The sequence below is a fragment of the Pagrus pagrus genome (assembly GCF_965226575.1).
Source record: "Pagrus pagrus genome assembly, chromosome: 8".
Taxonomy (NCBI): domain Eukaryota; kingdom Metazoa; phylum Chordata; class Actinopteri; order Spariformes; family Sparidae; genus Pagrus; species Pagrus pagrus.
Window position 1 is genome coordinate 33987312 of NC_140192.1, and position 13563 is coordinate 34000874.

At 41.7% G+C, this 13563-nt stretch overlaps 2 protein-coding genes across 2 annotated transcripts; one reads left to right on the top strand and one right to left on the bottom strand.

Moving 5' to 3' along the window:
- Window positions 1-7137: 7137 nt before the first annotated feature.
- LOC311260977 (putative nuclease HARBI1) lies at window positions 7138-10153 on the top strand (the record flags this gene model as incomplete). Its single annotated transcript, XM_084359315.1, has 4 exons — window positions 7138-8776; window positions 9186-9256; window positions 9450-9724; window positions 9914-10153. Exons 1-4 carry the CDS (start codon window positions 8475-8477, stop codon window positions 10151-10153), a joined length of 888 nt encoding a protein of 295 aa, XP_084215441.1. The 5' UTR covers window positions 7138-8474.
- A 598-nt stretch (window positions 10154-10751) lies between these two features.
- LOC311261663 (uncharacterized protein) lies at window positions 10752-12981 on the bottom strand. Its single transcript, XM_084360498.1, has 4 exons — window positions 12913-12981; window positions 12709-12802; window positions 12277-12364; window positions 10752-11318 (listed from the first exon to the last, which is right to left on the bottom strand). Exons 1-4 carry the CDS (start codon window positions 12947-12949, stop codon window positions 11214-11216), a joined length of 324 nt encoding a protein of 107 aa, XP_084216624.1. The 5' UTR covers window positions 12950-12981; the 3' UTR covers window positions 10752-11213.
- Window positions 12982-13563: the final 582 nt, after the last annotated feature.

The window sequence follows — 13563 nt, forward strand, 5'->3', positions numbered from 1 at the left end:
CCAATCTCAGCCCAGACAAACTGACGGATCAAGGCCACTTTGACAGCTTGCCCTGATGTTGACTGTCGAATGAAACGCTCAGCTGATCTGACCACCTTCACTGTGCCCTCAGAAGGAATCATCAGCCCTCCTTTGTTTTTCAGAGTGAGCAAGTGGTAGCTCTGATCAAAGGATGCGGGTACAGCATCAATCACCAAACTACCACGGCACACATCGCATGACAGCTTCTGCAAAACTTGGCGAACGACAAACCCTGAGATGTAAACAAGGGCATTGTCCACAAGGCCACCAAAGCGGGTTGGTAAGTAGCTGTGGTCACACACAATGGCATGAATGTTGGCAAAGGGGGATGGAAGCTCTTCGGTTTGTTCTGCGGGTGGAGAAGAGCACATCTCAAAAGCAGACAGGGACACAGTCTCATCCTGTGCTGCCACATTTCCTGATGTGCTTGTAGACACACCACACCGCACCATCAGACGACGGAAGATGGCCTGGAATTGGCCTGCTGTAGGGTTGTTATTCCAGCCCCCTAAAACACACACACACACACACACACACACACACACACACACACACACACACACACACGTCATGTCTTTTACATGTAGCTTTAGGATTTGTTTAAAAATCAAATCATGTTTTAGGTCATATTTTAGCAGAAATAGAGAAAATGGTAACATGCATACATAAAGACAAACCACATGGTAAAATAAATAAATACATAAATAAAAATATATACATATACATATATATATACATATATATACATACATGTGTATGTATGTATGTATGTATGTGTGTATATATATATACACACACACACACACACACACACACACATATATACATATATATATACACATATACATATATGTGTGTATATATATATATATATATATATATATATATATATATAAAAAAAATGAAATCCCAACCTGATGCCCTGATTGAATTGAAGAGGAGCTCCAAGTGATCCTGGCTAAAGCGGTAGGTGCAGATGTACCGCTGACGCTGAAGCTGTTCTGGAATCATCAACATCAGGGTGTCAATGTTGATGATGAACCCCATGACCGATAGGTACCTTCACAAGGAAATGTTTTGTCAATATTATCATGGCAAACCAAGATACCTCAATAGAGCAGTACATGATTTTGTTCATTTGTAGATGTTAAAACAACAAGAAACAATATTATAACAGAAAAGGGAAAGCTTGAAAACATCAACACTGCCATACATACCATTATGACACCTCTAAGGAATGAAAAACACTGAAGATAGAAGTCCAACAGAAACAAAACAGGAGACTGCAAAAACATTGGAACCAGAGAACAAAGCATCATATGAACTTATGATGCAGCATATGGAACAAGAGAACATAATAGGACTGGGCAATATATCATTATACATATAATAATATTATAATATATAAATATCGTGTAAAAGCACCAATAGTCACCCCTACAATATTCTCTCTATATCAACAGAGGTATTTGATCAAAATTACATATGGTTTTATCCATATTGCCCAGCCTAAAAGAACATCATATGAACTTGATGTCATAAACTTATGAACTCTTCATGCAAACAAAAGCTTCATTATTTCCTAAAACCTCTTTGATCGGTGAAGGGGTGTGCCATCTTTCATCACCAAACTCATCAAGTAGTCCCTGCCTCTCAACAAGAACTCTACACTCTCTGCCCAATTCAAAGAACCCAGGGGAGCTTTGAACCCTTTGGCATGGGGATTGCGGCTGTTCATGATGTCGAAGAGCCTGTCAATTATCTAAAAGCAAATGTCTGCATTAACAGGAAGCATCTGAATCATCACCATAAACAATAACATGTTCCCATGGGTCATTAGCCTAATTTCTAAAATATAAAAAGGAATTACTATTTGGAGCATGGCCAGTAAATGTTAAATAAAAAAAAGGTTTGCACGATTAATCGTTAAAAACCCAATCTCAACATATGTAGGTGATCGCATTTCTAAATGACTACGGGGAGCTTTTATAAGCTTTTGATTGCAGTCCGCTGTCAGTCCCTGTAGCTTTAGTAACCAGATACAGCACGTTGTGTAGAACAAGCGGGAAAGAAGAAGTTGGGAACACATTAGTCAGCCTCCTCTTTTTTGAATAACAAAAATCATGAGCACAATTCTTAGGAAGAAAAATTGTGATACACATTTTAGCAACATTCTTGCAGCCTTGGTTTGCGTGTATGTTACTATTAGTATTATGTTAGTATTACCTCAATGAATTCAGCTGTTGCGTCACAGTGTTGAAACTGTGAATAGCCAAGGTCCCTCAGTGTGCGCAGAGCCACTGTCACAGAGCGACTCAGTGTCTGTGCAGCCAGGGACACTTTCATCTTCTGTGAGTCAAAATTCACATGCTTGTTTGACACCTTGTTTGCAGCATGCAATCCATCTTTTGTTTGGACAGTGTTCAGATGAACAATGTATCTCCAGTTGATCTGGCCTGTGGTGCTGGTTATTGGACTGTAAGCCTGCAGCATATTCCGTGCCAACTTTAACATGTGGCAAGCATCCATCATCACAAACACCCTGTCACCAGTCACCGGATGTGGGAAGAATGTTTTTAAAGGCTCAACAGGATTTCCCTTTAGCTGGCACCCAAGTTGGTTGCACATGCGCACATTGGAGGCATGCCCATCCATTGTGACACATACCACTCTTATGCCGCGCTCATGCAGTTCCTCCAACGCATGAACAAGTAGAACCTCCTGTGTCTCTGGCGAAAGGGACTTGGTCAGGTAGTAGGCAATTGGAGCCTTCCAATGGCCTTGTAGGCCAACAACCATAAAAACAAGAGCCTCAGTGGCAACATCCGTCTCATTCATACCATCCCCCATATCCACAAATCCAGACATTTTCTGGGTATGAGGATTATACTGGACATGTTGTTTAATGGCCATGGCATCCAACATAAGACACACACATCCATATTTAGCTCGGTCTTCCTCTTGTCTTCTTTTCAACATGTCCAACATCATCATGTTGAGGCCAGGCTTGGCATCCACAGAACTCATCCACCTTGGTAAGAAGAAAAAGCAGTTATTTAACATGGATGCCCTGATCAGGATTTTTTCGGCTGATCACTGGAACCAGCATTGGTTACCCAGTGGCAAACAATTAACCTCAGAGACTGGGATCTATTTAAGGCCCTCTATTTATTGTTTATCATAATTTAGTCATGATAATGTTAATAAAAGATAAGTGTAGCTATGTCCACCTTTCACTCTCTTCAGTCAAAACAGGATTAAAAAAGAGAAAAAATGATTCATATAACATGAACAATACCTTTGCAATGTATGTGGATGTGGGAGATTAATATGGAGAGATTCTCTCAGATAGTTGTACGCCTTCGGACCATGTAAGTGGAGAGTGACAGCAAACTCCCTCTGGTCCTTGGTGTATTCGTGGCTCTGTTTTGACAGGAGGTTTATTGGAAGATCTGAAATTCAATTAGAACAGTCTAATTAGTAAGTACCCTTGAAACAACTAGGAGTCTTAACAAAGATTGGAAAGTATGATACACTTAAGTTCAAATTCTCTCCAAATTTATATTTTCATTTTACCTGAGTATAAATCGAGCCGCTCTTTCAACTCTTCATTTATAATTTTCTTCGCCCTGAGATCCTCCAGAAGTCCACACACAGTGTTCTTTGCCCTCCTTTCTCTGTCCTTCGCGTTCCTCTTCTCTCTTTCCAGACTCTCCACCCTAGCTAAGGCTTCACTGAGTCTGGCCCTCAGATCGTCAGGTGATGAAGGCAGTGTATAGGAGTGGTCCTAGTAGGAAAAACAAGTATGAAAATATCATAAATAAATGTCATGTTTATATTACATCACTCAGTCACAGTCCATCACATCTCTGCTAGTACAATGTGCTTTCAACTGTCCTACGTTCTTAATCTCATCACTCCTCAGTTGAACTGCCAGCACTGTGTGTGTGTGTGTCAAGGACATGTTTCAATGTATGCACGTGTCTGTACGTGAGTCTATCTGAAAGAGTGACAGAGTGGGAAGTGGTGGGGGTGACAAGAGGTTTGAATATAACCAGAATCATGATACTCACAGCTGTTTGAGGTATAGCTAGTACTTATCACTCACAACATTGGGCACAGGCAGGGGTTTGGTCTCTTGGACAAGCTGTGAACAGTCCACTGAGAAGCTCTCTTCAGCCTTCTTCGAGGTCTGAGACGTCCTGGTAGCCACAGGCTAAATTGAAGGATAAAATATTGAAATTACCTCACAAAATACATCATTGACTCCTTCACATTCATACAGGATATACATACATATATGTGTGGCATTGACTTATCTAATCCTTACAGCCTAGTGATACACCTACCCTTTGGAGATGAGCTGGGAAACAGAAGACAGAAGGAACAGCTCCATCTCTGATCCTGACGGTCTGACCTGTTCTGTCAAAGTCCTCCTGTCTGAAGTGCTCACTGCAGAGCCTGGATGATGAGCTAGCAGAAAACCCTTCCCTTCTCAGAGCTGTTTCCCACTGCTCTCTCAGCCCTTTATCTTTGGGAAACCTACATAGTATGAGAAAAGTTAGCTAAGCAACTTACAACAATCAGAGTAGTTAGTTCGGGGCAATTTAGTTAAATACGATTGACTTCTTCGTTGTTTGGAGGCTGGTTTCACCGCGGGAATTCATAGTATTATGCGCGGGACTTTGTAGTATTATCCACAAAGTAAGCACATTCTGTTCTCAAAATGATGTTATAATGATCAAATACAATCAAAAGTAATTGTTCAGTCTTACCTGTGAAAGGTAATCCCATGGGATCTGGTTTCGATTGTGAAACGGTTGAAACATTTCCAAGCAGCACACGAATGAGGCATCTTCCCTGATCGCTCCAGTTTGCCTCCTCCAATATGGCGGCGACGTTGACGTACGGTCCAGCGCTCAATGAGGCGTCTACGTATATATGTCTCCACCGACTGCAAGACCTCAGGGCATGATGGGAAACGCCTGGCTGTCGCCTGATCAAAGAGCTCATTGGCTCTTAGTTAGGACTACGTTCAGTCGATAATTCTTATTTTCTGTGTATTGGTTATATTTAATGTTAGATTATATGAATCTCATGTGCAATGAAGGTTTAATCTGTTAACAGACATATTTTGTGTGGTTGATATACTGTATATAATTACAAATATAAATACATCAATGAATAAAGATTATAAGAAACCTTTGCTGCTTGTCCTCCCCATGTGTAGCCTATATATGTACAGTAGCTGTGAGAACGTTTGGACTGTTAATTCAGCAGTTCAATTTCTTTAATTTAGGGATTGTATGATTTATAAATGACAGTGTCTTTATACAAATCTACTTTGTAGGCAATTCTTGTTCAATAAATTACTTCCAAGGGCTGAAATCTGCCCAGTCGTTCTGACTCTCACCTCAGTCATAACAGTGGCATCGTTAAACAAATAAAAAGTTATGATTGACAAATTTAGACCACAGTGAAAAGTAGTTATCATTTTAGAAAAATCCACTTTGTATGACCTCAAAGTTTGTATTTCTATTTGTTACATTTGTGAGATTAAATATTAAAAATCACACCACATCCCATCTGCCCATTAAGAGGATTAACACAGTGTAATTCATGTGCAAAGTGGAAAAGTAGGGGGATCTCTTCTGCTTCAATTTCATCAGCGATCAAGAACGCATGTGCAGTTTCTTCAGCCATAGCTATCCGAACGTGTTGTGCAAACTACAGATAGCCTACAGATGGATCTGATAGGATGTAAATATTTCTGTGACTTCCTGTATATTCTTTGATGGCGGCTGGAAACTGTCCGACTTGACTGCAGCTTTTTGCCACTGCCCCCTGCTGCTGCCGCCTGGTCTCGTCCACCTTCCAGGCGAGGCGCAGTTCATCTTGAACGAGCCTACTGCTAGCCCTCTGTAGCCAATTGGCCGGCCCAATTGGAGGGAATTTAGAGAAGTAAAAAAAAAAAAAAAAAAAAAAAGATAGCGGACTGGACCGGCCCACATTGGGTCAACGGCCCAACGGGACGATGCCCGGTATGCCAGATGGCCAGTCCACCCCTGGTGAAAAGTAGTTATCAGTTTAGAAAAATCCACTTTGTATGACCTCAAAGTTTGTATTTCTATTTGTTACATTTGTGAGATTAAATATTAAAAATCACACCACATCCCATCTGCCCATTAAGAGGATTAACACAGTGTAATTTATGTGCAGAGTGGAAAAGTAGGGGGATCTCTTCTGCTCCAATTTCATCAGCGATCAAGAACGCATGTGCAGTTTCTTCAGCCATAGCTGTCCGAACGTGTTGTGCAAACTACAGATAGCCTACAGATGGCTCTAACAGGATGTCAATATTTCTGTGACTTCCTGTATATTCTTTGACGGCGGCTGGAAACTGTCCGACTTGACTGCAGCTTTTTGCCACTGCCCCCTGCTGCTGCCGCCTGGTCTCGTCCACCTTCCAGGCGAGGCGCAGTTCATCTCGAACGAGCCTTGTGTTTCTCCAGAGGCAGCGAAAGCGGCTTCATGTGTGATGTTTTAAGATCTCTCTTTTGGAAGAGGATTAGGGCCACATGTGAATTTTTTTTTTTTAGTTCTGACTTTAAAGTCAGAATTCTGAGAAAAAAGTCAGAATTCTGAGATTAAAGTCAGAATTCTGACAAAATTCGAAAGTCAGAATTCTGAGATTAAAGTCATAATTCTGACTTTAAAATCTGACTGTCATTACATGCAGGAGGGGAGACACATTAAAAAACTGAAGATGTCGGATTTGTTGGAGTTTCTGCATGTTCGATGGGTCCCAGAGGAGGCCATTGCATTAATGGAAGAGCAAAAGGTGAGTGAAAAAAAAAAATATGTTGGTTTGGTGTAGGGCTGCACGATTAATCGTTAAAAAATCGCGATCTCGATTCACACATACACGCGATGTCATTTCTACACATGGCGATTCTGAAGCATTTTATATGTCGAGCTGCATCATAAACAAATGCTCCTATTTCCTCCCGGATTTTTACAAGCGCCCCCAAACGCAGCACTGCCGCTGCCTCCTCCCTCGACCTATGGTAAAGCGTCTTTACGACACGTGATTCAGTGGAGGAAGCCCGGCTGCAGTTGAGTGTTTGGAAAGAGTGAGTGGCTGTATCATGGATGTATTATTAGGTTATATTATAGATTCATGGGCTGTATTCGAAACCGCATACTACCGTACTGCCTACTACATACTGCGTTAGTATATACTGTATACTGCATACTGAATGTGGGATTCAGTATTCTACTTCAGCAGACCGACGCGGTTCACACCGCAGTATGCAGGTTTCCCAGAATGCATTTCGTGGCGACCGGCAGCGGTAGCTGTAAAACAGGCACAAAGCTGTTTTATTTTCCGCTGTAGCGCTGTTAATATGTCACTTTATTAAGTTTTAATATGTTTTCATGCGAGAAAGTAACCGTTTAGATCCCCAATGTGCGGTTAGTTTACTCAGATGACGGCTGTTTAGTAATTTGCCTCGATGTTTTCAGAGAAGTGAAGCTCCAGAAGGAGCGGCTCGTCTCAGAGGAAGCAGCCCGTCTCCAGAGGTGTTCGGCCGGCCAACATGCGTCGTCGTCCCGGGGGAGACAGCAGGCCGGTTATCTTAATCGCTGTTTGTAGTGGACAGTATACAGTATAGCGCTATCTCGGGAGCTCTGTTTGTACACAAATCACCAAATATTAATAAAAAAATGTTTTAATTAACAGAGTACTTTTTTTCATTTCATGTGTACAACAGCCTGGATTTCTATTGTACCTATAGCTTTCGTCACAATAGTCAAGTAGCCTATGCACTGTACTTATGATATGTGAACAAACATAAACGCTGTACTGCTCCGGAGTACGTGACGACGTCATGACGATTATGGACAGTATAAAAGGTGAGCAGAGGAGAAGATTGAAAACAGCTAACTTAAGTCAGACAGACTAGATACTGTAAATGTCTTATTTATCAGTAGTCAGAGGCCACAATGTGGCACAAAGAAGACGGAGGAGGGAGAGGACCAGGCTAAACCTGCTTTCCATCATTTGTGAATATGAAGCCAATGTAAGTAAACCAAACATTTGTCAAGTGTCAGGGGCAGTTGTAGTTCTTAACCTGGGCATACAGTTGTGCCAGATAAGTCAATAAATAACATTCAGAGATAAACACGTTTATTTACAAACAATTTATAAGGCCTTTTTGAAACAGTTAACATAAAAAAAGAACTTTAACAGTCATGTGAAGTGACACAACATAGAAAAAACATTTGCCCCTCCTCCCACAGGCTGCGCTTCGAGGGCATTATTTAAAATGAAATGCCCATGCACCTGTGGTCCGCCTCTTCTTGGGAGAGGGGGATTTGAGGCGAGACTTCCGCCTGTCAAGGCGAACAGTAAATGCCTTGGTTGAGGCTCTGAAGTGTGGCAAGGACCATGGATGGGGAGACGCCCTGGAGGTTGGGGTCTTCCTATACTGGCTGGCCAGTGCCACCTCGTATCGGAGGCCTTCGATATCCCCACCACCACAGTCCATGATGTTGTACATCGGGTTGCAGACAGCATCATGGCCATCTTTGCCAGGGTGGTCCATTTTCCTGCTGCAGATGAGCTGGAGGGCATTGGGGAAGGCTTTGCCCACCTTGCTGGCTCCCGTGCCTTCAGCCGTGTTGTTGGCTGCATCGACGGGACGCACATAAGGATAAAGCCACCTGCAGCAAACAAAGACGATTACCTCAACAGGTATGCTGCATACAAAGTTCTATTTAATCCCATCTTAATTAGGGCTGCAACTATCATACATCGATTAGTTGTTTGGTCAATAAAATGTTAAAAAATGTTGAAAAATATCAGTGTTTCCCAAACCACACGATGACGTCCTCAAATGTCTTGTTTTGTCCACAAACCAAACAGATACTCAGTTTATTATCATAAAGGAACAAAGAAACCAGAAATATTCACATTTAAGAAGCTAGAATCAGAGAATTTGGACTTCTTTTTTCTACTCAAATCGACTCAAAATATCGAGTATCAAAATAGTTGACGATTAATTTAATAATCGATTATTGTTTAATTCATCAATTAATTGATGCAGCTCTAATCTTAATGTGAACTATTTAGTGATTTTTAATTATTTATTTATTTTACACAGGAAGCTTTTCCACTCAATCCAGCTTCAGGCGGTCTGTGACCACAAGGGTTTCTTCCTGAACACATTCACTGGTATGGATGGTAAATCAATATTTAACAGGATGATAATAGGCCTAATTATTTTGATCTGGATTACATTGATATGTGCTTTTTACATTTTTTGAGGAATATGGATTGCTTTTATTTGTGATTTAAAAAGGTCTGTATCAGAAGTGTTTACAATCAAGTACTCATTTTCTGTTTTTTTCACGACCACTACTTACAGGCCTACCTGGTGCAGTCCATGATGCACGGGTGCTGCGGTGGAGCTCCTTGTATTTCCGCCAGCTCTACCCTCCTCCGGGCTGGATCATCCTTGGGGATGGGGGTTATCCCTGTCTTGAGGCACCCATCTCCCTCATAACCCCGTACAGGGAGACGGTGCAGAATCCTGTGCAGGCCAGGTACAACCGGCATCACTCCAGGGCCAGATGTGTGGTGGAGAGGGCATTTGGGATGATGAAAACCCGGTGGGGCAGCATCTTCCTGAAGGCTCTTGAGGTAAAAGAGAGCATAAGATGTGTGTAAATGTAACTAGTATGTAATGGCTGACAGCTGAGCAGTTCATTATACACAAGTACAGGTAAAAAAGAAAATATAGCTTACACAGCATTTTAATAAATCAGGATTAAAATGACTTTGGTTTAATAACTTTATGCAGTTACATAACTCACCTCTTTGTTCCTGTAGGTGAAATCTACCTTTGTCCCGGTGGTGGTGTCCACCTGTGCCTTCCTCCATAATCTCTCCATCCGCAACGGGGATTTGGTGGAGCCAGCTGTGGAGGAAGGGGTGGAGCATGGAGACGAGGAGGAGCAGGCATATCAGCCCGGAGACCAAATGCCAGGGGACAATGTCAGAGACAGACTGGCAGCAGAGGTCTCAGCTCCTGGAGCCGCCATCCCTGCACTGCAGGAGCATGACTATTAGTCATGACAGTCGAGACATTTTTTGTATATAGTTGATGACATTTTTTGTATATAGTTGATGACATTTTTTGTATATAGTTGATATGACATAAGTATTTTGCATATATTTCAAATTGTTTGTGTTCCTGTGATTGCTTTTATTCTTTCTAGCATACACTACATAGATTGATGTCTAATCTATGTAATGTATGCTGTTTTTAATTTAATTGTTTTTATTTATTGAACTATTACTTGTTTATGAAGCTATGTGAAGCCCTGTGAAGACAAACTGTAAAAAAAAAAAAAAAAAATGCTATACAAATAGAATGGCACTGCCTTGCCAGGATGTTTTTGTCACTAACTGTAATTTAAGGAATTTTTGGAAATGTACCTGAGGGTTAATAGTAACCAATTCTCAAAACAGTATTAGTAACTAGGCAATTAATGCCATGCATGTTCTCCCAAAATCTTTTTTTTTTTTTAACAATGTGCCTCATCCACCTTCATTGTGATACAAAATATAACATACAATGACATTTATGCAAGATGTCATACTGTTATATGAATATGTTTTCTGGGATGACATAATTTGGACACCAGTGAACCACTAGAAACAAATATAATCTGACAAATGCAATTTATTTTTGAAACACCCTCTCTAACATCAACAACAAGGACTTTTCCCTTCTTTCCTCCCTTTCTGCATTTTCTTTCTCTCTCCGCTCAATCCACTCTCTCCATTCTCTCTCCCTCTTCTCCTCTCTCTACAGCTGCTCTCTCTCCTTCCTCTCCTCTCTCTGCAGCTGCTCTCTCTCCTTCCTCTCCTCTCTCTCCAGCTGCTCTCTCTCCCTCTTCTCTTCTCTCTCTAATCGCTCTCTCTCCTTTCTCTCCTCTCTCTCCAGTGCTTCTCTTTCTCGTCTTTCCTCTCTCTCTATGTACATCTTCTCCCTCTCCTCATCCTTCTCAGCCATCTGGGAGACCAGTTGAAGCCACTCAGGCCCCCTCTTGGCCACTGGTGGCTCTGAGGTGGCTTCCCCAGAGGGAGGAGAGGCCACTACCACATCCTGGCTGGATGAGTCAATTTAGACCGGAGGCACAATGCTGGGCCTCTGGCCCAAAAACTCATCCATTAAATTGAACCACTTCCAGGATGCGGCAGTGGCCTCTCCTCCCTCTGTACTCAACTCCTACACAACACAATACATCCACACATACACACACACACAGTTGAAGCATCTTAAACATTTATACAACCTCATTTATCTTTTATATTTTGTAATTTAATATGTCGTGTACCTCTATGTTGATAAGTGACTGCATTGCAGAAGGTCTAACACAGGGGTCTGCAACCTGGAGCATGCAGCTCTCTTGCCCCACTGCAGTGGCTCCCTGTGGCTTTGACATTTTTTTTATCATCATCACTGCTTTAGGCTACGGTGATTCTTGCATTTTCCGACAGTAAAAATGCATAGCCTACACACAGAATTGTATCTGTCTATCAAGTTGTGATTAATTGAATGATCCTTTAACACACTGTGTTTAATGCTCAAGCCCGGGGGTTGATTGCTGTATGTGGCCAAGGATAAAAAAGAAGGATTAACTCTCACTGAAAAGGATTAAAATAAATTTAAACTGTCCTGTGTTTTTTGTTTTTTTTTACTTTTACTGCCTGCCACTATGTGTTTTATTTATTATCAGATGAGGCTACTTTTTATTTTGTACATTTTCACAAACACAGGGAGGACTTAAGTGGGTCTGCATATATAGTTCTGTATTGCTACTCTAATTCTATTTATTGTAGGTTAGTTCTTTTATTTCATAAATGCACCAGAACATGGCATCATTGAAATGGAAATGCAAAGTTCAAGTAGCTACCTATGTAAGCATAAGTAGCCCACTGCAGAGTTGCCACATCATGTGAAAATATAAATGAACGCTCATTGAGGCTGATTAATAATCTTGATAGGCTCATTTAGACTGTCTAGGCTGTGTTACCTTCATTATAAGACACAAATATGTTTTGCGGCTCCAGACATATTTTTTTGGTGAGGGACGGGGGCAAAAATGGCTCTTTTGATCGTAATGGTTGCAGACCCCTGGTCTAACAGAACATGTGGAGGCCACTTTGCCAGCTTGATAACTTGCCTTGTATTTTTGTTTTAGATTCTCCCACTTTCTTTTCACCTTGGTGGGCTCCACCTTCCCCACCAACGCATTCACTCTGATGAACTCTCTGAAAAAATAAAAAAACATAGTTACTTCAACAACAAGTTAATCCAACGTACCGGTATTATAATTCTAAAATCTAACAGAGGAGCACGACAAGATGAATTATGTAAGACTATAGCCGTCATTAAACGGCTTCGGAGTAATTATGATGGTTAACTGACTTATTGCAGGATCTACCACGTCTCCCTCTGTCCCTCCCTCTGCCTAGCAACATCAGCGCCCACGAACCGATATCCCTACCGACTGTCCCAGCGGCACTGTGACAGAAATGCGCGCCGTAACATGTAAACTATTTACCTTTTATATATTTAACTATTCAATTATTCAACTGTTAACAACCAAACTTACTCGAAACCCTTTTGGGCGGCATTTCGCCTTCCACTGAAAAGGCTGTCGTGGGCTGTGCGCCACAGAATCAGCCGCTCCGTGTCCTGCTCTGTCCCTAATTAAAAAGATAAAAAACGATACGTAACGTTACATTAGTGTTTTGTTGTTTTCTGATCACTCGCGTACACCAAATTAAGAAGGAGAACATTTAAATGTGGTACTTACATTTGTACTCCTCGGGAACGCTCCCTTGCTCCGCCATTACTGCTATTTATCCAGCGCATTGCATTGTGGGAAACAGTAGGCAGAGTAGACTGGTCGGATGCATACTGGAAATATTTTCCAAATCAGTACGACATCCGGGAACTTTTCTCATACTGGCGATTTTGCTTTTGTTTGCATACTGCATACTACCTACTACATTTTGGCCAAATCAGTATGTACTGGTAGTATAGTATGCGGTTTCGAATACAGCCAGTGAGAGTTAAAGCGGAGGAAAGTCTGCGGTAAGGAGGGTTGAATGGATGGCGACGAAAACCCAAGTGGTAGTGGCGAGAGTCACCCACCCACCCGAAACGACCTCGTTCCCAAAAAAGGTTCGCATTCGGTGGTGTGGAAGTATTTTGGATTTAAGCCAGACGATGACATACAGTGTGAGGTGCATTGTAAAGTGTGTTTTGCCGTCGTTGCAGCACCGCACGGCAACACCACAAATCTCTACAATCACCTTAAACGTCACCACAAAGTACAGCATGATGAAGCCGTACAAGGCAAGAAACAAACACAGATGTCAATAACCGGAACCTTGTACAATGCAACGCCATACCCACCAAACTCCAGTAGACATAAGGAGATCACAGCAGCTATCGCATATCA